Source organism: Rhamphochromis sp. 'chilingali' (genome assembly GCF_963969265.1).
Source record: "Rhamphochromis sp. 'chilingali' genome assembly, chromosome: 4".
NCBI classification, from domain to species: Eukaryota; Metazoa; Chordata; class Actinopteri; order Cichliformes; family Cichlidae; genus Rhamphochromis; species Rhamphochromis sp. 'chilingali'.
The window spans coordinates 20,648,162-20,672,662 of record NC_137948.1 but is presented as its reverse complement, the minus strand read 5'-3'; the positions used below and the strand labels follow the sequence as shown (position 1 = coordinate 20,672,662).

Sequence of the window (24,501 nt, the reverse complement as noted above, 5' to 3'; positions counted from 1 at the left end):
GTATATTCTTAATGGCTGTGTCTGTGTAAGTGTTGTAGAACAGATAGATATCGTAATACTTATACAAATTATACTTAATACAAATTATAGTATAAATACTTCGATTTAAACATTATGTACAGGTGGCCAGAGGCTAGGTGTGAAGCACCAAGTCATAAAAAGCTTTCCCGTTGAGTTTGGACCTGATTTTATTTCCATACACACAAAAATATAATTAAGATGATCTTTAATCATCTTAAATGAGGCGCTGAGATACTTCTGTCTTCATGCAGGGATGCCAGAGCGAGCCTCGGCTTCTGGCGGTCTGTCGGCTCTACAGCACAGCTCGGGTGGCCGTAATGGCACGAGCTTCCATGGCTGCCTCCGTAACCTCTACATCAACGGGAAGCTCCAGGATCTAGGAGCTGGGCTTGAAGCGGGGCTCCCAGGATCTGGAACCACCCAGAGTACCACCAGAAAGTGGTTGGGCAATGGGGTGGAGCCGGGCTGTCAGCCATGCCAGAGAGGGGCCTGCGTCCAAGGTGACTGCCACCCAACTGGACACCGCGGTTTCACTTGTACATGCCACGCAGGCTGGACGGGAACTTTGTGTGACCAGCAAGTTAGCAACCCCTGTGATGGCAACAAGTGAGTGTTTCTGCGCTTCGTCTAAAACCACAGCTAGTGCAATGGCTCTCAAAGAGAGACCACGATTTGTCTGTCCAGTTCTTTACGTTCTGTATTTCCCTCTTCCACCCTACAGGTGTATCCACGGTACCTGCATCCCAATCAACTCCTATTCCTACTCCTGCCGCTGCCAGCCTGGCTTTGCTGGTGTCCTCTGTGATGAGCAGGACCAGGATGCAGCTAACCCCTGCAGCCTGTCTCGCTGCAAACATGGCAAATGTAGAGTGTCAGGCCTGGGCAAGGCGTACTGCGAGTGTAACAGCGGATATACAGGAGAGGCGTGTGACAGAGGTAAGCGAAACACGGATGCCTGTTCGGTACACTACCTTAATTCTTCTAAAAATAATAATCTAATACTCCAGTGGGCTTCTTTTAACAAAGTCTGAGCTTCTCTGTTACTTGCTAACTCTCTTTAAAGTGTCTCAGCAGCGTGTGTCTCAAAGTGTTTAATCTCTCTGCACTGACGCTTCTAACCTGTCGCTTTTTCAACTCAGCATCTCCTGAGCCTCCTCTTAATCCCACACGAGGGGTTACTCAGGTGAGACCACCTGGTCGCATGTTAACGTCAGCTTTTCTTTACTAATTTTCCCTCCTGCATGCAGCCCAGCAAACCTCTCATCAGCATACTTGCTCTCACCTCATGCAACATATAGCATGAAAAGTTCCAGCTTTTTATTTTTTTTCCCCACTGTAATGGAGCGCCGCAAACTCTGCAGAATAATAAAAACCTTTTTTTAATACTAATTATAGCATTAAAGGAATACATTTTTGCAAAGGTAACATGGCTTTATATTAGTGGAATTATATCCCAGGACTGGTAAATCAGAAAGAACCAAGTCTGTCTGTGTATCGAGGGCATTTCCTTTTCTGAGCTGGATACTACTTTTGTCAACTCATTTCACAGATTTATCAACAGCGTAAGATTCAGCTTAACAGCTCTTGACCAGTTGCCCTCACATCACATGTGTTGAAGGTGCCTAAGATGCTAGTGTTGAATCTCTGCAGTTTGTAAACAGACCAAGTCTGGGAGATGATGATACAATCATTTACATGCTGCAGAGAGCTTCTTCCCATCTAGATAGTAATGGCTGCACAATGAGGATCATCCTCTTTGATTTCTCAAGTGCATTTAACACAATCCAACCGCTGCTGCAGTAGAGAAGCTACAGAACGTGTCAGTAAACACATCCACCATCTAATGGATTACTGACTACCTGAGAGCTGTCTGCTGTGTTGATGAGCAGCACAGGAGCTCCACAGGAGAATTACACTGTAATTCTGTTTACCTACAAAAACATTAAGGTAGATACATTAGAACAAGTCATATTTTTTCAGGACTATACTATACAAAGCAAAACTATACATATATAGCATGTGTAAAAGTACATACACATTACTTAAGGTATAATTATTTCTTCATTTCCTTTTACCCCGTTATTGTAGTGTTAAATATTTGTAAATAATTGCGTTGTAATTTCAAATAAAATACACACATGGCAGGCCAGTTTTTCAGGCTGAGCTATTCAGTGTGTGCAACAAATTGATGGGCCATTTGAGGCGATTGAAGTGTACTTTGCTGCGGTCTGTTGGCGGAGCAACATCAGAGCTGATGACACCAACAGACTGAATAAACTAATTAGGAAACCTGACTTGAAGCTGTGGTGGAGATGAGGTCACCGTCCATCATGGATAATCCTGACGAGCTCCGGGCCCAGCCGCTGCTTACTGGATGGCAGTGAAGGACAGACCGACTCAGCTCCACTGACACAAAACCAGATACAGAAAGTCTTTCATACCACATACTACGAGTCTTTGTAGTAGTGTAGTAGTATCACTTCAATGTTACTACCAAATTCCTAAATATGAAACAAATAAAATGTTTGATTGACAAAAATCAAGTTTTCAGCTGTCGAGTTGTTAAAAAGGCTTCTAGAAAAAACTTTCTTTTACATCTGAATTTAGTTGAACCAACAGCAGACATCGACTTCTACTAAACTAACGCCATTGAACCAAATTAAACCCGAAAGTTTTATGAACAGTTCACTCAGCAGTTTATTTCTAGAAAGGGTTTTTCTTTATTCTTCATGTTCGTGCCATTTTTTCCTCTTCTTGCTGTCCTCTTTGTGTCATTGGTGTACTGACTTGTTGTGTTGCTGCTTTTACCATTAAGATTGCCTGTCATTTGAACACAATAGAGCACTCCTGTTTGAACATTTCATTCCCACAAAACTCTTTTTTTTTTTTTTTTTTTTAAATCCAAACAGTAGTCGTATCATTCCTAATATATTTCTTACTTTGTTGCCAAAGCCGGACAACCTTTTCCCATGATGTGCAGAATTGGTGGAGTTCTCAGTAAAAACTTTGGACACCTTGCAAATATTCTTTCTGTTCCTTGTGTCCGCAGAGGTGGCCTGCCGAGGGGAACGGGTCCGAGATGTCTACCAGAGACAGCAAGGCTACGCGGCGTGCCAAACCCAGGAGAAGGTCTCCCGTTTAGAGTGTCGAGGCAGCTGCCCGGGGGGAGCAGAAGGACAGGGCACCTGCTGCACCCCCCTTCGCAGCAAACGCAGGAAATACACGTTCCAGTGCACTGACGGGTCTTCTTTTGTCCAGGAAGTGGAGAAAGTTGTCAAGTGCGGCTGTACAAAGTGTTCTTCATAAAAAAAAAAAAGAAAGAAAAAACAGAGACGACACCCTCAGCAGATTTTTCTGTTCTCCAGACATGTTCTGTGTTCCTGCTCGCCTTACTTGATCCCCCACCCCCTGTTGTCCAAGATCCCAATTCCCCGTGAGGAAACCATGCACAGTACCCCCCACCACCTTTTTTTAAACCCTTAAAAAACAAACAAAAAAAAGTTTCTTTTCTTGTCAGTGCTGGACTGATGATTGATGCTTCCTCGGTGGGGATGTCGAATTGTATTGTAAAGTACGAAAACAGACTTATTTTTTATTATGAAGTGGCGAAAAAGACAAAAAAAAACACACACACACACACACACAGAAGTTGACTTTTTCCTTTTATCTACTTCTTTTTGTTGGTCATGATGACTCTAATGGTGTGCCACACTTGTCTCTTCCCTGGAGGACTGACGTGTCACTGACAGCTGACCACTTCCTGACCACAGACTTCCTGCTTCCTGTCCCCCAGTTGTGTGTTTTAGGAGTAACCTTAGTACCACAGACTCACCACTAGGAGGAGCTGCGTTAAGGCACTGGGAGAGGGCGAGCAGTGACAACCTTCACAAGAAATCACCACTGCAGTCTGCAGTCTCCCTTTTAACAGACATCCTGAACCCTCTGAGACTGTGTGCATGATCCTACACACAGCTGTGCTCAATCATGTGCTATTTTCTACAGCTACTGAACAACACACACAAACACAAACACACATAAATACTCTCACCTATAGAGGTAAACCTATTACCTGCCAGGATAAACATACTTCAGTCCGTTTATTCTGCCCCCAGTCATGAATGACAAGTATTTATTGTATCATAAATACCTGTACTTATTCAGTAGATTCCCCATGTATCAATCTGATTCTTTTAATATATATTAATTTATACAGTATTTGTCCTTATTTTTGTATTAAAAAGACATAATCTGTCAAGATAGCTGAACTAACAAAATGGTGAGAAGTTGTTTTTTTTCTTTTTTTTTTTGGATCACTGAAACTATTGTGCTTGCCAGAGACCTTTAGTTACATTTTAATCTGCAAATGTGACGTGAAGACATTGTATATTTTTGTCGCGTTTCCTGGAAGTTTGTACTGTGCCATTACCAGAAGGTCTTTATATTAGAGTATAAATGTATAGATAATTTCCCTACCTATGTATTTCACACACAGATCTTGTGAGTAGCATTGACCCTAGAGGATGCTTAGGACTGTTTTTACCTTTTTAACAAATTTATGCTTAAAGAATACTGTGACTTTTTTCTAAATGAAACTACTTTGTTAGCCCCTTGGTCTCCGATGTTAACATGTTGCTGCTAAGTTTTTGTACCGTAGACTTGGATCCTGATCTGTATGTTATATAGAACTTCCTGCTCCTACTGTACGGGGGGCACCTTGTGTAACAGATAAATATGTCCCCCCCTCCACCACTACACATGTGCATTGTGCTTTATATATTTCCCCGTCTCCATCCCCAGACTAATGTCAGTTCCCTGACTGATGTTTGTTTATTAAACACAATATTTACCTCACACTTCTCAGTTTTGCTTTTCTGTCACACTAAGAAACACCGAGGAGAATGATTATTAAAGACTGGAGGTCAATAATGTGAAAAATAAACTCCCATTATTTTGAATTTTGTTTGCGTAGTGCAGAAAATCGAGACTACACCGGAAATCCTCACCTGTACCCCGTTTCATCCCCTTTCTTTAACTTGTTAGATATTTAATCATCTTAATTGTTTTTCATTTTCTTTTAGTGTTTCTGAGGAATTCAGAGCATACACATAACAATTAGAACAATTTTATTCTTGCTATATTTTACCAATACATGTTTTCCGAGTAGAGTATTCTTCCATAAGAGTTTTGTTTTGTTTTTCTTTTTAAGTTTCTAGCTCAGCTGACTCGTAGAGTGGCATACAGGAGGGGGGGATATAAATATATTTATTTATTTATTAAATAAATAAGATGTGCATTATTCCTAAAAAGAAAAAAATGAATACCTACATTTATATTCATCATTTCTGCTTGCAGTGCAGTCGTTAGCTGTCTTAACCAAAGGTTGTATCAGACCCATGGTCGTAAGAAGTCAGGTAAGTGAAATGGTAGAGACGTAAAAAAAAAAAAAAAAGCAGTTACGTTTACCGCAAGCTCAGCATTCGTTGTTAAATGTTACAGTTTTGTATTTTCAGCTCTGGTGTTACTGTTTAGAAAGGTTTGGATTCAGTTTAGGCTAGTTTCAGTGTTAGTTTTAAAGGGATTTTTGTTTTTCTTGCTTTTCTTATTATTATTATATGAAGAGTGTTTGTCCAGCTAAAATTTGGAAAAGTTAAAACAGGTATTACAATAAAAACACAACACTTTGTGAGGCTGGGTATTTGCTCGTTTAGTTATCTCATGTCTCATCAAACAAATGCGTCATACTCGCTGTGTTGTTAAAAACTACAAGTAAGGACATTTACTGCAAATATTTGTATTTTGTTTTTATTTCAAAAAATCATTTCAGTTAGTTTTCAAGTGTGGGTGTTGTTTGTTTGTTCATTTGTTTGTCTGTCTGTCTTTTAGGTTAAATAAAGCCACACCTAGTCTTAGCTTTTAATATAGCTCTAGATCAGGTTAATAACATTCTAATCAAAGCAGGGTTTCCATGGAAACGCATTTCATCTTTACCACATTTCTTACTAAACCTTCAGTGAAAATTTGATGTTTAATTAATCAGATCTTTAGTTCCAAGAATCAGAGGACACACATCACACAAGGGAACAAATGTGCAAGCTTTTGACCTCCAGCATCTGTTTGAAGTTCATGGCTATATCCAGCCAGCGTGGCCAGTTTGTCTTTCAGCTATAGGTGACCTCTAGACCACCTGAAGGTTTTTATGTCATGAGCTGTCAGTGGAAGCAATGGACACAACATTTAAAAAATACTCAGTTTCACTGGTTAGTCCTGAGTATTTTAGGTCTATGTGCTCGTCAATAATAATGAGGATGACTTACATGCAAATTTTTTTTCATAAAAATTGAAGGTTAGACCGTGACCATGAAATCTATTCGCAGTTCATCTTTCTTTTTCTCTGCTGACTAAAACAAACTGTCAAATTAATTCCAGTAAAAACAACTTTGAATGTTTCGTGTAACTACACAGTTCAGCAGTACCATCTACGGTTTGTGTTGCTTAATTACAAATGATTCTTTCACTGTCAACTTCTGATTTGTTCTCCAATAAAAGAGAAATTTTATGATTGATGGCTGTACAAATAAACCTGATGTCACCTGATCTGGTTACAGCTGGGACTGACTATAGTCGAGGCTACGCAAACCCACTCAGCGGTAAAACAGTAACACAGCAGCCTCGGTCATCTCTTTGGAGGCGCTCCAGCCTTGCTCTTTGCCCAGTCTGTCGTAGTCAAACGATGGGAAGTCCCCACACTGCTCCTCAGGGTTGAAATATCCTCCTCCTCCTATACAATACTAAAAACAGGGTTTTTACACCATGTGTACTCACACAGTATTGGCAGATGTGTGACGACTGATTACTCACATGTTCAGTGTTGCAACCGACAGTCGGCTTGACACCAGAGCAGATAGCCATGGCCGCAGATTCCCAGTTTATTGCTCTGAAAGTGATGAAGCCTGGTTCAAACTCCCCTTTCATTCAAACAAACAAACAAACAAATTAAATAATTAAATAAACATTCATATGACAACTGGTTTAATTAATAGAGTATGTTCATAAATACTTAAAAACCCTGTTATTCATTTTGTGTTGCAAGTTTAAACAACTATTTTATGTGTGAAATATGTAAAAGACTCTTATTACACATTAATTGTCTAATTAATTGTCTTCTAATGATCCAAATTATCATTTTCAATCTGATTAAATGAGCTTCTTACTTCTTGGATTGGGTCCATACAACTTTTTGGTGGACTCCACGTCTCCGTGGTCGTATATGATGGGAATAGCTGGCCCTCTGTCACTGCATGTTCCAACTTTGTATCTCACCGGATATTGCTGCAACAGTGTTGGGGGAGTTTGTCATGAGTGTGTATGTATGGACACACGCTCACACAGAAACACACACATATATGTATAAAAGTAAAGAGTAAAGCCTCTGAAAATTGATCCAGTGGTTTATATTCTGCAGTAAAAAAAACGTCTTCCAAGAACATTTTGAAGTGGATGGCAGGATCAGAATTTGGCATAAACAACATGAAGGCGTGGCTCCATCCTGTCTTGTATCAACAATTAAGCCTGGTTGTGATGCAAAGGTGGTGTAATATTTTCTTGGCACACTTTGGCCACAAGGAATTGAGGCAGCTCAGAAGGCAAAGGGGATCCAAGTTGGTATCAACTAAGTATCTCTAATAAAGTGACCAGTGAGTCATCCTCCTGTTCAGTTGTGCTCTGGGGTCTCTCACTTCTCTTTCTTTTCTCGTTAGAACCAGTTTGCATTGTTCTTTGGAGGAAGTAGTAGACATGTATCTGTGATATTTTCAAAGTTCAGTTCACAGCCTTTATTTCTCGGGACAAGTATACCATTGATGCAGCAGACAACTAACGATCTTTTCACAGGAATTTTTGAAACTTTAAAACGTTCCAACGTTCCACCAACGTTCCACCTTGGGAAACGACTGATTTACTACAGAATTTAAACTACTGGATCAATTTTCAGAAGCTTTTCCTCTTGATCATTAATGTTTTTGAAATTAACAAATTAATAAATTCTTCAGAGCTTTAATTACCTTGAACAGCTGAAAGAGATTTCCTCCATACAATGTGAGGAACTGGTTTTCAGTGTGGTAGCGGAGGATGGCTGCAGTTGCTTGGTTCCAGTGCTCCAGCGGCAAGTTGTTGGGAATGTGCCACACAGACATGTCCTCAGCTGTTATATCATAGTAACCTGGATTCTGTGTGAGGGTACGCACATAGTTATGACTCAAATTAACACTTCTGGCCCAGTTAACTTCTTTTGCATCATAAATTGCTCCATTTTGCTTTTCAAATATTTTGCTTTTCTTTTCAAATAGAATTTTTGTGACATCCCACGCCCACCTGCACCGAACCAATTCAGTGACATAAGCTGGAACTGTAGCTTATAACCAGCTAAAATATACTTTAATATCAAAAGTGTTTGACACTAAAGTGAATGTTTTTTCCTATGGTAAATATTTTATCTATGATATTAATTGGTGTTTAATACTGTTATTTACATCATGGTTAAGATTCACAATCAGACGATAAACCAAGGAATTTAATTGTTGCTTCTTCTTGTTGTATCCTGTGAGCATTTCTGTCTAAACAATTCATCTGGCAAGAAACTGATGAGTTTCCAACAAACTAACCACAGCAGTGTGTTGCATTTTATGATCTCACAATCAGTTTTAAGTAAATTAAGTAAAGTGCTTCAGTTAATGTTCCATTCCAGCACTGTTTTTACCACCACGGCTGATTTTACCTTAAAGTCATCAGCAGTGGCGCTCTCTACTGTTCCAAAGGTGTTTCTGTTGGACCAGTTTCCATCTCCATCAGGCAGGTCAGCATTGTTGCCCTGCTGGCTGGACCAGCGATCGCCGGCTGTGCACCTTCCATAAATGCTGTTCTCATGGACGCTCGCCACCAGCGTCCATCCGCCTCCTGCAGTAGTCATATCACAGTAAGTCTGGTACAGCATGCCATTAGCTGTGGTGAGGTAGTACACCCCATCTGGAAACAAAGTATTAAGAAAACATAGTTTCATTTTAAGAGGGTAGAAATATCCTGAATGTTGCCCGTTAAATAATTATGACTTGTGATTTGTGAGATTGTATTGTCCTCACCTTCATATTCACCATATCGGTCCTTGATCTCTTTACAGCTTCTTGCAATATAAGTGAATCTGTTCCTGAGTTTCTTCAGCTGTTCAAAGTCTTCTGTCTCACGTGTGGTTTCTGTGCATTTTTCTGAAAACAAAGTCAAGAAAATGTAAGAAAGTACACATGTAAAGCAATCTGGAGATTTGCAGTTGTGTGAAAAATATAATAGAAAACAATTTGGTCCTTTAAGTTAGGTTCATACTACTTCAGATAAACAACAACACATATTATAACATGTCTGCGTCGGAGTGTGGCTTGTGGCTCAGCTGCAGCGGAGGGGTGGAGCAATGGGTTCAGGGTGTGGTGTGTCATGATTCGAGTTTTGAGGAGAAGACAAACGACTGCATGGTCTCAGTAGATGTCAGAATAGTGATCTTTATTACACACTTCTAAGACAGAAGCATGGGAAGACAAGCGTACAGCCACAGATCTCCAAAGAGTGGACCGTTCCCCATCCTTATATAACCCATGATGACATCACACAGTTAGACCTTACTGGAAATGATAACAGTCTCCCCATAGTCCAAAGTTCTCCTTATACAAACATCAGATGATACTTTAGAGAAAAACAAGTGTGTGACATGTCATGTTGTGCAGTTCTGTGAGCCTGCGTGTCCAACTAGAGAATGTCCTGACATGACCTCCCTGTGTAAATAAGGGTGAACGTGCGTGTTTACATAACTCTCTATGTGCATGTTCTGATGTAGGTCTGCAAATGAATTAGAACAAGGTCCTGCTGGACCCTCCAGTTATGGACGGTGAATACAATGCTGTGGATACCATTTGAGACTTGATTACAATGATGATAACCTGCATACATTAATCTTTACTCAGATTACCATAGATTTAAAACAAAGATTATACTGTCATCAGATTCCACAATGGTAAATGATTAATGATTGATACTTCTAATTATAACTGTGATCATAAGAATACAAAATAAAATATCTCCTGGTCACATTCCTCCTCTTTGGGCTGGCTTGCCAGCCCAACTCACACCAGGATTTGTCTCCAAACCAAACAAACACGTTATGACACTTATCAACCCCAACACCTCCGTTGTTTTCCAATTTTCCCACAACCCAGCTGTTCTTTTAGCTTCAGACTCAAGTTTCAGCCTGTCACGCTTCAGGCCCCTTCACCACCTCCTCTTGGAGTGAAGAAACGCCCTCGGATTCTTCTTTCTTCGACTTCAGTCGTTACACAGATCTGGGGATTATTCTGCCCCACTTTCAAACAAAGATCTGTGTGTTTGTTGTCCGTTGTCACCGCCGTGTCCCCCTTTTTGCCAAAAGCCTCTCGAACCTCGTTGGTCTCTGGTGTTCCTAGTTTTCGCCAACCCCTTCCTGGTTATCGCTGTGGTTATGGGATCCATCTTCTCAAGGAGCCCCAAGGCCATGACACTTGACCCCAGTTGCTGTGAAGGGTCCCCATATCTCCGTGTCCCCGTCTGGTGTCTGTTCCCTTCTCTGCAAGAGACAGAAAGCCAACACCTCTCCTGCGCTGGCTCTCCTAACCTAATGTTGTTGACTTTGTTTATTCCAATCCTATGCCATGCTTATGTGTGTAAGCGTGCATGCACTTAACCCTCTGCACGTGAAGTCAATAGCTCCAATATATCAATCCGATCCGTTGTCGGATGAAGCTTTTGACCTTCACAGACTAAGTGCCAGCTCCTTATAAGCACATTTGCAATGTGTGTATAAAAATGAACGACAGACCTCAAACAAATTGGGCGTTCTCAATTCCAACTTAAGTGTAGTACTCAGTTTCTGATCATCTAATTATGCTTCTCACTGGTCCCCTAAATTGTCTAAAAACCTTTAATTTTGCCATACCTAAATTATTAAAACCCAGACCAAATCATAGACCCCCTATATAGCTTTTGCCTTTATGAGCACACTTCAATAATGAGCAACAACCTGCAATCTGTACCAAAAATCTTCATGGTCACACCTGCAATTAAAGATCAAATGCACTTTATACCTGTTTTAATTCTTCCTTATATAGAACCTCCTCAGTTTCAGGTTAGTTGCGATTAGTCTCAATTAATCGTTCTAGTTGTATTTTGCAATTCAGCTAAAAAGCAAACCTGTTAAAGTAAACAGCTTATTTACAACCACCTGCAAATCATAAGAGTAATAAAAGATTCAGCACAACAGACAAGTATCATGTTCCGGTTTCTCCAATCATTAAATCACTTTTATTGCCACAATTTGTTTTATTCACACTTGGGCAATATTACTCCAAGAGAGAGAGCCCCTAATGGCCAGTTAGTGGGCTCTAGGTTAAACTGTCCCCAAATTAGTTATTTGTTATTATTACTTGTTTTCATGTCACTTGTCTGTTTTCTACTGCACCCTTCTCACCAAAGCAAAGCAAACATTAGCAGCATATTGACCGTAGTCAGCCATCCACATCCCATAGATGCTATAAAAACATTTCCTGTAAAAGAATCACAGTTTTCAAGACAGGGTGTGTCTCCCCCAACACTCTCACCAGAATACAGTGTAATAGCATCACCAACTCCTAACCCATAAACACCGTTTCTTCACACATCCGCCCAGAAATCCTGTAATAGAAAAACATTAAAAACTGTAACCCTGTAGGGAAGAAAATGTAAATGGTAACGCTGCGCAGTTACCTCTGTAAACAACACAAGACACAAAAATGGCATTTACAGGTTCACTCATCCTCGAATATTTTGTCATCCTTCTACTCCTGTAAAAAGAAACACACATAAATTCATCCACCCTTTTATCCTATCTATGTGGAGGTGGTTAACCTTGAGTCATGGTCTAGTCTTGTCATCTTTTACCAGTCAGTCCGTTTGTTTTGTTTCCAGTCTTTCATCCATTCATCCATTTCTTTCTTTCTTTGCTGATAGTGAAACCTGTCGTCGCATTTAGTTTCCACACTCAGCAAAATGACGTCATCTCAAAAAGAAAAAGAAGAACTTGAGATCGGATTACCTCGCTGAATCCTTTTTTTTTTGGTCAGGGACTCTCATTTTCTAATTGTCCCCATAAGTGGTTTCCTCCAGAGCCAATTCTAATGCGGAGAAACTCACTTGCAACAATTTTCTCGCCGACGTGTAATGCTTGTAATTTCCGATGTGCAGATCTGCTTAAAGAAAAGATTCACAAACAAAAATCAGTGCACTGTTCAAAATATAAAACAAAATAAAATAAAAAATAACAAAAACAAAAATACCAACGCCCGGGTCAAATCAACACCACCTCAACCTTTTCCTATTCCTAAACCTATATGTTTTGCGTTCATGAAACAAAATAGAACCGTTTCCATATTAAGTAATTTGAGCTCTTGAAATGTTTTAATTCTCTTAATTCTGCCAGTTTATTTCAACACTTATTCAATGACTTTTATTCAACTGCTACTTGGTCACTCAAATCTTAGCTGTTCAAATTGCCTAGAGTTCAACAAAGTCTAGATCCCAGTTATCATGAAACTTGAACGGGTGTACGATGATTTACTTACAGTAATTTAGAATCATCACTCAACCTAGCTCTACTACTGGCACTGCGTGACTTTTCTCACACTGGAAACCAGAATTTAGTACAGAACTTTAATACCTCAGGCAATCGTGTTCAAGGGCTGCCCCCCCTTTCTCTTCTTCTTTGTCCGTGTGTTCCTCCTTTTATTAAATCTCCATCACAATGATGTGGCGCTCTGAAATAAGACTCACACTGTTAATTCATCGTTTTCACTCTGCACCACTGCTCAGGCTGTTTTCTTTTCTTTTTAGTGTACAGTAAACAATTGAGTCGAGGCCTTAAGCCCCAGATATCTCGCACGGGCATCGTTTTCATAACCAAACTGCTCTGGACTCTGCTCCCCAGACCACACAGATGCCCTCTGGGCTTATTATTGTAACAGATTCTGTATTTGAATTTGTTGTGTGCAGCATTGAGCCTTTGTCAGTAAAGCATTCTTCATTGCAGCAGCTTGGAGCATTGTGTGTCACTTCTTAGTGAATTAAATCAACATTTTGATTTTGGTGCATGGGTGTGTATCAGTTTTCACTCATTCAACGAGTGCATAAGTGTTCATGTGTGTGTTTCTCTTCATTCTAAGTCGGCGGATGCAGAAGTGTGTGTTTGTGTGTTTGTGTTCATCACCTTCCTGTTCTGTTGTTTGGGTAAACCAGCGGCCTGAAGCATGCCCTGGGGTCCTGCCCTCCTCTTTGGGTCTGTTTTCATCCGTTGTTGCAGCTGCCTGCATCTTCTCCTTGTAACTTGACCCTTTTGCTTCTGTAGCTCCTTCAGGGCTTACTCCTGCTGTTGGAGCTTTGCGTCAAGTCTGACGACCTCCTGCTCCAGCAAGCTTCCGCCTGATTTCAAGTCCTGTATGTGGGACTCCAAGTCTGACTGATGAGTTCAATTAGCAGCCAGCTCCTCCGGAGCCATGCTCAATTTCTGCTCTGATGCCTTGAGCTCTTACTGAGGGCAAACACCTCAGAGTCTTTTCCTTCCACGTCAGATTGGAGTCTATTTATGTTGTCTTTACTTTGCTCCACGGCCTTCTGCAGCTCTGCTGTTCGGCTCTTCTCAGAGGTCAGCATTCTTTTGCTCACCCTCCCTTTTCCTCCGGGCTTAATGCACGTCTCGTCACAGGTCTGTCAGCTGACGCAGTCTGGGAATTTTCCCCCGTGTAGTGAAACGGGCTTTAGGTTTAGTGCTCTCCGTCTCTGCTGCATGAGATCGCTTTTTTTTTTTTTTTTTTTTTTTGCAGCACTGTTGACATCCTCAAGTTGTTGTTGTGAGTCCAGCTGCTGTGGCCTTCAGGGGTCAAAGGGTCAAAGATGGTCGCGGAGAGGGCAACGATGGTAGAGGGGAGGGTAGGAGTCCAGGTCAGCTTCGGCTTTCAGAAAAAACAAAAACAAAACAAAACAGGCGAACAGGAAAATGATGTTGTGTTGGCTGTGCTGTGTTGGCTGTGTTATCCAGAGAGGGGAGAAACAACAAGGTCTCCTCTCCCCCCTTTTTTGTTTTTTCTCACCATATAATCAACTCATAACCCCCCAAGTTGACAGGACAACACAGGTACGTGTTAAAATTCTCAAGATCCTGTTTAGAAACCTAAAAAGGAATTTTCTACCATTCAGTAGTCATTTGTCTTAAACACTCAACAAAAACATGTCCCAATTCGACCCTTTTAACCACTAAATTTGTCGTGTCTTCACTTAATCATCAGACCAGTTTCTTTCTCTTTTTTACGTTAAGTTGTTGTCCTGCAACCCAGAGAGTTTTTTGTCAGTAGTCTATAAACTATATCATTTAAAAACAGGTGTATGTTAAGTGTCGCTACTTTAACCTTGCATGTACGTGCACATGTATGTAAGCTGTTTCTTCATTGCATGTATGGGTGCGTCTGTATATGGGTTAATTTAACTTTTTCTCAAACGAGGCATTTCACTAACACGCGCATGTGTCTGTTCCTCACACTTCTCATACCTTTCTCTGGTTGTGTGTGGTTTTATTTGTTTCAGTCATTTACCAGGAACATCTTTTCCTTTTCTCCATGTCTTCCGCCAGAGGTTAACACTGGTGAGATTCAGGGACACAGCACCCAGAGCAGTTCAGCGAGGAAAACCCGCCTAAAACTATATTCTCTCTTTTATTTTTTCCGGGAGGGGTGGGGACAACTCTGGTGTCCAGCCGTGAATTTTTAGCCAAAGCTTGGCCTGTCTTCTGCTGCCGTACTCAGGTTTCCAGGTTAAGAAAAAACACCTGTATGAAGACACTAAACATACATTTAGTATTTGTATAAACATAACTGCCTAAATTATTGAACTCTTGAGGAGGGTTGATTTCAGAATCAGAATCAGAATCAGACACTTTATTGTCATTGTCATGAGACCAACGAAATTAAGAATGGTCCCCGATCATTGCATCATCCCTAGCAATATCAAAACATAAATAAAACAATAAAATTCAATAAATAAAATAGATAGAATACTTAAAATACTAAGTATTCTCACACACATGCTTCAGACCGTGCATAGATTAACACAAGAGTGGCATGGTGGACATTTTTTGTAGTATTCAGATGTGTTATTGCAGTTGGATACCAGCTGTGTTTGAGTCTATTAGTCCTTGCTCTGATTGCCCTGTACCGTCTGCCTTAGGGCAACAGTTCGAACAGGGAGTGGCCAGGATGTGAGGTGTCTTTTATGATGTTTTGGGCCTTTTTAAAACAGTGGGCGTTGTTTGACTCTTTACTAACTTTAAACCCCACCATAACAATTTCTCACCCACAAACTTCTATGCATCCATTTAAACATGCGAAGCCAGCACAAAATCACACCCATATTCACTTCCCTAACAACTACAAAGTTTTCACATACAAGAATAATCCAGACAATCTACCATGCACCGTTTTCCCTCCTTATACGAGAGACTCAACCAACTTTTAAGTTGAGGCTGACTCACATACCTGACCTCCATCATCTGATCATGTCTCCCCTTTTGAGGATGTTGCCGGGACCAGGGAGCGAGCCGTGTGTGGTGCTGAGCCAAGAAGGCAACTGGAAAGCTGAGCAGTGAAAAGCGCACAACATCTTTTTTCCCACATGGAAAAAAGTGACATGGTGTAAGATGTTTTGAGTTGTTGTTCATCTGAGGTTGTATTTACCTCATTTTAAGACCTGCTAAGGATCGATTATTTTATTATGTCCTAATAGGTGATAAGTGTCAGATGGTGTATTTTCTTGTCGCTACGTGTATGTGTGCTGTACCACTGAAAGCTAATAGAAATAGTTTAAACGTTTTCATATTACCTATTTGTGAAGAAGTAAAATCTGCAAAGGATACTTGTTCCAAAAATACCAGACTCACAAAAAGCAAAATTATGCGATGTAACATCTCCTGTGGGTGAAAAAAATACATATTAGGTGCTTGATGATAAATGTTATCTGACACAACACATCAAAATATGGAAGCTTGTTTCCACCTCTGGGGAAAAAAGGCATCCATATGTGAAAATTTCAGGTTATTATCTCAAAAGTCAGTATTATTTTTTTGAGTTTTGACAAATATGTAGAAATATTTACTTTCTTTCCTGAACAGAAACATTTTTTTACTGCTTGGATGTTTATGTTTAATTTCTAACATCTCAGAGAAGTCTAGTGTTCTCAAAACTGGGTATAAAACATGAATTCAGCAGGAATTTGTCTGATAAATAAAAACATGATTTTTCATTTTTAACAAATTTGAGGCATTTTTAAAATATTTGTGTGTTCTTCTAGTTAACGATAGACGGTCTAATAAATTTATTACGCTCTGCATCTCAAAATTTGAACTCACTAGCTCAAATGTCTGAGAAAATAACTTGAATTTTCTGCTGAACTTAAGTCAAAACTTCAAGATAAATTATTTTTAAAATATTTCTGCATGGCAGCAAAAAAAGTGAAATGACTAAATGAACTAAATAAATAAAATAGTTTTTCAGTAGCCGTAACAAGCAGAATATTTAGTTAATTCATCTCCATCTCAAGAAACCTAAGTTTAAAAAAAACAAATAGTAATAATGTGTGTGCTTGTTTTATTCACCTTTGTTTGTTTGAATAGGTCTTGAAGATTATGAAGCTCATTTCTTAAGAAAGAAGAAAGGAAATTAATAATTCTTGGTCAAGAATAACTAATTTATTTTATTTATTTATTTTGTTGTATTTTAGTGCTAGTGTCAGTTCCCTGACTGATGTTTGTTTATTTTATTTTTTTTCAATATTTTATTTTAATTTTTTCAGCATAGAAAACCCCATGAACAAACAAATACAGCTCAGGCGCTGAGATGATAGGACAAGAAATAGCACAATAATAATAATTAATAGGGAAAGACAAAAGAAAAAAGAAAGAAAACATTAAAATTTGAAACTACCAGTATCCATAATGAATTAAATGTCATGAATATGTAATAAACAGGGAAATTGCATCGCCATGGTACATGTTTATACAACATGAGCTTTCTCAAGGTGAGTACAAAACAGAGTCCAGGATTTTGAGAAAACTTTTGCTGCAGGTGTTTGCAGGTATCGAACTTTTTCCAGCTGAATGACTGATAACATGTCATTGAGCCAGACACTGAAGGAGGGAGGAGCAGCGGACTTCCATTCCTTTAGAATAAGTCTTTTCGCAATCATCATTCTGAGGTCGATTGGCACCCGCACAGTCGCAGGGATAGTTCTGAAACGTACACAGCCAAAAACTGCAATTTCTGGATTGGGTGAGATGGAAATCCCTTAAGCTTTAGAGTAGAGATGGACCGATCCGATATTACGTATTGGTCCGATACTGACCTAAATTACTGGATCGGATATCGGAGAAAAATAAAAAATGTAATCCGATCCATTAAATATCACGAAAGCACCTCACAAAACTTGCAACACGCCGTAACTCACCTCAGAATGTTAGCACGTCGGAGCAGTATGCATCACGTGATACAGCGCCGGTGGTCTGGATAGCATGTGGAGCTTCGCTAGCAACCCGGCATTTCATCTCCGACAAAGTTATCTCCGAGAGAAGTAAAGCAAGTGTGTAAGTCCATCTCTGAATGTTTGTAAAGCATTCCTGCGTTAAGCTTAACGAGCGACTGCCTCTCGCTCTCCGGCTGCTACTTCAATCATGAAACTGCTTAATGATCAGCTGATCGGCTTTTCTGTCGCGAGTCCGTGTCTCTTGTTTGCTTTTGGCCCACTTTGCACCAGAAAGAGGAAACCAGCGGCTGAACAACAGCAGCACGTTTAAGCTTGATCAGCTGTTGTTAGAATGTATTTAATATTACTTTCTACTCGAGGATCTTTCCCTACGTAGCTGACGCTGGTAACTGTGCAGGGGCGCATCTAGCAAAGTTTAGCCAGGGGGGCATTAACAGGGAAAAGGGGGCACAAATATCACACAGCGGAAATTTGTGTTTTTATGTTTTATCAATCTGTGTATTGGTACATAGTGTTGATTTTATTTGCATGATTTTATAGTGATATTTATATTGCATGTTTGTTTGTTGATATTTATACTGCATGGTTTTATCCTCATATTTATATTTGTGTTAATGTTGTACCATGTTCCTTTAACCCACTGTGGACTAAACAGATAATTGTAGGCACCTGTGAGGTGGGGGCGTTCCCCAAGGTGGCCTATCAGCCACCAGGTTGACCTGTTAAAGGGGATGGTGAGCGCAGAGACAAAAGGAGAGAGGAGTGACGCACGAAGGGTGAGGAGGAGAAAAAGGAACGCGTGCAACCCCGCACGTGTGTGGAACGAACTGCTGCCTGACTGTGGGGCGCTGCGAGTTGTTCGGCGATCCAGTCCTAACGGCAGGAACGGCAACAGTGGGTGGCGATGGCTGCAATGCACGACAGGGCAGGGATGCCCCTCTGCCTGCATCTGACGGTGAGACGAGGGAGGCCGTGTTCAGGTGTGGAGTGGGGCGGGACTGTACGGCGACGCGCTGTCAGGAGGAGACAGGTCTGCGATAGGAGCCCCCTCCCTGGTCTGTTGCTGACGAGTTTTACCATACTGGAAGAGAAGTTCCTCTCCTGTCTCTTTCATATAAGAACCATTCGCCCAGGTGTGGCTGGACTGTGGGATTATGGGACTATGGGAGGGTAATTTTAGCATATGAAAAAGATTCATTTAGCCTTGTTTTAATATTGTATAGTTATTTCTGCCGGCAGGGTTTTTAGCGGGTTGCAACACTATTTTTATTGTATACGGGGAATTTTATCTTGTATTTGTGACTCTGGCTGTGTTTTTTTATGGAAATAAATGGTGTTTGAAGCCAGCTGAGTTTCTGTGCCCTGAGCGCTGACCCGCTCACTCCCCTTTGCGCTTGTATGTATAAAGACGTGGTGGTGAAGATTTAGGTCCACCAGTCTTAGCGGCTACACAAAGACATACTTTTCTTTCTTATTCTCATTTAAAATGTCTCGCTTTTAATTATTTAATATTTATCTGAATCTTACACCCAAAGTTTTAATCTGATGTAAAATGAATAGAAGTCAATTACTGTATATAGTGACTATTAAGTCTAATATATATATATATATACCCTAGTAAGCTATAGTACTTTTTCCTTTGGGAAGGTACCATCTGTGTAGTCTGCAATTTTGTTGAAGAAAGACGTTGAATCTATTTAATATTTCTTGAAAAATAATTGATTTCTGTGCATTTTTTTTCACACTGCATCAAATTAAGGTTGATTACGTCGATTAAGCATCATGAGGTGGAGCGTGAGGGGTGGTTCCCTATTTTTTATTTATTTATTTTTGTTGTTGCTGGGAGTTGGAACCCTATTAGTTAGGTTGCTTAATATTTATGCTAAGTACTCTTTAAAATACCAGAATAGGGAGGATGGTGTAGTTTTAAGTTTATTAGATTGATCAGTATTGCTGAACTATGAAATATTTTTTTTTGCATACAGGTATAACAGAATAGCTTTAGTGTAGTTGTTGTTTTAAACTTGAGTATGAACTTATACAAAATGCAGCAAGATATTTAAAAAACAGTTTTGTTGATTAAAAAACACTATATCGGATTCATATCGGTATCGGCAGATATCCAAATTTATGATATCGGTATCGGACATAAAAAAGTGGTATCGTGCCATCTCTACTTTAGAGTACCAATCAAATATTTTGGACCAAAAATTGGTCAATGAGGGGCAATGCCAGAGAGTGTGAGCCAATGTGCTCTCTGATGTTTTACATCTGTCACATATGGGGGAAGTTGAAGGATAAATTTTGTGTAGTCGAACCTTGGAATAATGTAGCCGATGGACAATTTTAAATTGTATTGGTAAAATGGTAAATGGCCTGTATTTATATAGCGCTTTACTAGTCCCTAAGGACCCCAAAGCGCGTATTAATTGATGTCTGCTGTTAACAGAGCAGGAATGAATTTTTGATAGGCATTTGTCCCACATTGATTCTGATATTTCTATGCCCAATTCCTCCCTCCAAGCGTCTCTTATCCTCGAAATCTGCACTTCAATGCTGTCATCAAACAAATGTACAATTGTAGAAATCAAATGTTTGGAGTAAGGAGGGCTCAGGAACACCTTAAAAAGGTTATGTTCATGGGGAACATCTTGGTAAGTCTTCATATTGGATTGCATAAAATGCCTGACTAGTAGGTAACGGTAAAAATGTGAATGCGGTAAATCGAATTTTTGCTTAAGCTGATTAAATGATGCAAATTTTTCATCAATATAAAGATCTTTGAATTTGATTAAGCCCTTCTCCTTCCAAACATAGTAGGATTTATCATCCCAAGGAGGCAAAAAGGCATGGTTATCACATATTGGTGCCTGCACAGAGGAGTTTGGCAGTTCAAAAAAGCCTCTAACTTGGTTTAAAATCTGCACAGATTGTTTCGGAACAAACCCCAGTTTATTAAGACTCTCAGCCCTCCCTACTTTTGAGAAAAGCAGGGCCTCTAGAGAGGAGTCTGTTAGGTTTGTAGCATAAACCTATTCGCTGGAACGTTAAGACAATATAATTACACTGCAAGCAAGACGCAAGTAGGCAAACTTCTTCATGTTACTCGTGCACGGGAGAGAACCAGACAGAGCGCCGTTCCTTCGCTTGACCCCAGTAGCTCTCGTCCGTCCTCCTGTAACACTGCCCTTTTATTGAGGTTACATGAATATGCATAGGTTCATTAACATACGACGTCTACATACAAACAAAGAGTACCTTGCCTGTGTGTGTGTGTGTGTGTGTGTGTGTGTGTGTGTGTGTGTGTGTGTGTGTGTGTGTGTGTGTGTGTGTGTGTTGCTGATCAAAGGGTTAAACATCCTTGGTCAGGAAGAGGGTAGCCTCCCCCTCACCCTAGATGGTTCATCCTAGATAACACGGTGAGGAAGTCCTGCAGTTCATCTAAACAAAGAGCACTTAGACTAGAACAGACGTAGCTACGTTAATCCTACCATAAAACAATAAGACACGGTATGACCTCTCATGCTCCCAAAGTGCTGTCTAATACACACAAAGTTTGCAGACTATCAAGGATCAAAACCTCTACCAATCTACAACTAATTACAAAACTCTAAGCATATATAAGTAAATATTTCTAAGCATAAATGACAATCAACAATACAAATCTAACATTTCCCCCCTTTTTGACCTTTATGCTTAAAAAGTTCCCAGGTATGAATACCTCATGTCTGACAGTTTCAATGCAAACCTTTTTATACTCAGCATATGTCAAATCACCCTAAATTACTGAAAAGGTACACAGTTTAATAAATGTATTAGCAGTTACCCCATTCATTGAGCTCATCTCATGGCAAACTACATCTTACGAGCAACCAAAGAAATTGTTAATTTAATAGTGAAACTAAAAAAGTAACATTTTCAAAAACATCTCAGCTTGGTGGTGCTTCCTCCGGGTGTGCACATCACATGTCTCTCTGCAGAGTGGTTTAAGCTCTGCAGGGCGTCATGAATGTCTCTTCCAGTTGTTTCCATCACTGTCCATAGGACCAGAGTCCAAATGTATGTAGAATAGACATTCAAACATACCAGTTGGTTTTGTTGTTCGTCAACATGGGTCTCAGCTATTTCCAAGCTGCAGACCTCTCAGCACTCTAGTTTTATGGCCTCTTACCAGCCCCCATCACCTGACTTCAGACCTTCGTCTTGTGAGGGGGATATTTATGACTCCTTAATTGTCCACGCTCTGCAGAGAAACACCTCTGTGGAAAGGGTGCAGGGTTCAGTTGTCTTACTGCTGTTATGATCCCAGCAGCCTTCAGAGTGTCATCGTATGCACAGTATAGTGGCACAGCATTAGGTGATGTTCATAGGAAACTGCTGTCATCACCACCATAGCTTCTGGTTCCTGTGCTTTCATAGAATCATGATGTCATCCCCGAACTCCTTCTGCGCTGTCGATGGAGCTTGGCACGCTCCCCTCATCCCACGAGTTTTCATGTTCCAACGCTGCTGAAGGTTTAAGGCAGAGCACGTCGTACACCTTAGTTGTCTTCCTCAGCGTCAATATTGAATCTTTCATTTTATTTAAAATCTCCTGGAAGCTCAGTAGCACAGCTCTCTGTGTGATGTCTGCTGTGCTGAAGATGATCTCTGATCCTCCTGAAGCCTCTCTCCTGGCCTCAGCTCCCATCTTGTGGACGATCCTCTCCTCTATTTTGCAGGCAGTTTCATGGTCCTTGCTGTGGCTCCAAGGTCTGATCTCATGATGGGCCCCAACCAGCTTGACCTTTGACCTCAACCACTGCCTGGCTGTCGGCTATGCCTGGAATGGTTCACGCTTCTCACTGGGCCTCTGAAGATTTCTCAGGAGATTACTGCTGCACCTGTATTTCCTTGCTAAGAAGAAAAACTTCTATTTGGAGAGCATGTCAACAATCATCAAACCACATTCTTTAGTTCAGTGAACTTCACTTATAGGCCATCAAAGCCTCATCTGAACATGGATGCACCACTTGCATAGGTTTAATATTTGTAAATAAAACGGCTAATCACACAAATCACTGCAACAATAATAGTAAACATTGTTTAATGTTAATCCTTGCACTCCACCTCTTGACGCATGGACATTCCCATGCGTCAACTCACCAAACCTGGATCCCTGTCTTAAAGAAAAAGATTAGCTAGATCATGTCCCAGGCAACATCAGGGCATCTCCTCTGGAGTAGCTCCGTAACCCTGCAATAAAAGATGTTAGCGTGTGTTGCATATTAAGTTTGCTTAACACCTGGCTCTCCCAGGAGCCTGCATACACACCATCACGGCCTGGAAAGCAAAATCTGGAAGTGAAATCAAACTTCATACCTGTAAACAATTGTATCATAAGAGTAATAAGCATTCAACATCAGCAAGACAAGTGTCATGTGCAGGTTTTCTCAAATCAGTAACTACAACTATTACCCTAATTCACCTCAGACATGGATTATCCCATGTACTCTGTTAACATTAATGTAATCAGTGACTTCTCTTAAGCAAAGTCACTCCACTCATATATAATTATTATGGGTTCAAAAGTGGCCAGCAAATGAGCCCATAATAAACTATTCCATAAATACCGTAATCTCTTATTTGTTTTACCCATGTCACTTGTCCGCTTCAGCTGAATCTACTACAGCATTCTCAAAGAAACAAACATTAGCAATACACATTGACTGTGGTCAGACGGAGGTCAGACACAGGTCAACGGATTCTAGAGGTGCCATAAAACACCATTAAGTTAACACTCGCTGTGGAAACAGTAACACTGGTCTCATCACAGTATGTCTCAAACTATATTAATTTCTCCATCAACATATGCCTGTAACTACAGTTTTCTTCACACATAAACCCAGAAATCTCGTAGTAGAGAAACATTAGCCAGTATTCCTATAAATCACATGATCAAACACATGAAGAACCGTAATGCTGTAAAAACGAAAATGCAAATGTTAGCGCTTGCGCAGGCGTATGCATACTTTGTCACAGATATCTCTGTGAGCACACAAGCTAGTGAATGACGCACACATAGTAAATTCACAGACACAGAAAATGGCATTTAAAATGTTAAATCATCATGCAACCTCGAGTGTTGCTGTCATCTTTCTGCTCCTGTAAAGGGAAGCACACACAGACTCATCTGCACCCCTGCCAGGCGGGGGTCAACTTCACACAGTCGTGTTACATCAGTAAAGTCTTGTCAGCTTTTGTCAGCTTTTACCAGTCAGTCAGTTTGTTTTCCTTTCACTCACTCATTCATGCATTCATTCTTTCTTTCTTTGCTGATAGTGGAACCTATCGTCGCATTTAGTTTCCACTCTCAGCAAAATGACGTCATTTCAAAAAGAAAAAGAAGAACTTTAGTTTGGATTACATCGCTGAATCCTTTTGGACTGGGACTGTCATTTAATAATTGTCCCAAATAAGTGGCTTTCTCCAGAGTCCATTTAAATGTGGAGAACTCACTTGGCACAATTTTCTCGACGACGTGTAGCGCTTTTAATTCCCGACGTGCAGATCTGCTTAAAGAACAGAGATTATCAAACAAAACTTTCAGTGCACTGTGAAAGTATCAAAATAAAAAGGCCTTGTTAAGTCATGACACAAACTCCTCATCTCAGGAGGGTAAATCATACCATTAGCATGGTTTATCATACCATCATACTAATCGGCAGGCTCGACTTCACAACAAAAGAAAAATCATCAGCTAGATTCACTCCAAATCAACCATCAGCTGCACCACTCACAACATAACCCTAATGTCTTATTAGCTATGAGTTTAATTACCAGGTCTGTGCTTTTCACTCATTTAAGCCACAGATC

At 40.3% G+C, this 24,501-nt stretch overlaps 2 protein-coding genes across 2 annotated transcripts in view; one reads left to right on the top strand and one right to left on the bottom strand.

Moving 5' to 3' along the window:
• slit2 (slit homolog 2) overlaps positions 1 to 4,872 on the top strand; it is a 118,826-nt gene extending 113,954 nt beyond the window's left edge. Inside the window, exons 34-36 of the mRNA XM_080879952.1 lie at positions 273 to 627; positions 743 to 957; positions 3,071 to 4,872. Coding sequence (XP_080736078.1) covers positions 273 to 627; positions 743 to 957; positions 3,071 to 3,327 — 827 coding nt within the window. The 3' untranslated portion in view covers positions 3,328 to 4,872. The remainder of the gene's footprint in view (positions 1 to 272; positions 628 to 742; positions 958 to 3,070) is intronic.
• A 367-nt stretch (positions 4,873 to 5,239) lies between these two features.
• On the bottom strand, positions 5,240 to 13,873 carry LOC308396315 (intelectin-like). Its single transcript, XM_080881514.1, has 7 exons — positions 13,331 to 13,873; positions 9,156 to 9,278; positions 8,795 to 9,042; positions 8,082 to 8,246; positions 7,233 to 7,350; positions 6,880 to 6,986; positions 5,240 to 6,809 (listed from the first exon to the last, which is right to left on the bottom strand). The coding sequence occupies exons 1-7, from the start codon at positions 13,431 to 13,433 to the stop codon at positions 6,663 to 6,665; spliced, it is 1,011 nt and encodes a 336-aa protein (XP_080737640.1). The 5' UTR covers positions 13,434 to 13,873; the 3' UTR covers positions 5,240 to 6,662.
• Positions 13,874 to 24,501: the final 10,628 nt, after the last annotated feature.

What these genes read in the sequence shown, in the direction of transcription:
- LOC308396315 (XM_080881514.1), bottom strand. Translation starts at nt 13,433, where the DNA reads ATGCAGGCAGCTGCAACAACGGATGAAAACAGACCCAAAGAGGAGGGC. An exon ending in CCACTGCTGATGACTTTAAG is followed by an intron (nt 8,247 to 8,794) that starts GTAAAATCAGCC and finishes ACCCTCACACAG; the next exon opens with AATCCAGGTTACTATGATAT. An exon ending in ATCTCTTTCAGCTGTTCAAG is followed by an intron (nt 7,351 to 8,081) that starts GTAATTAAAGCT and finishes ACACTGTTGCAG; the next exon opens with CAATATCCGGTGAGATACAA.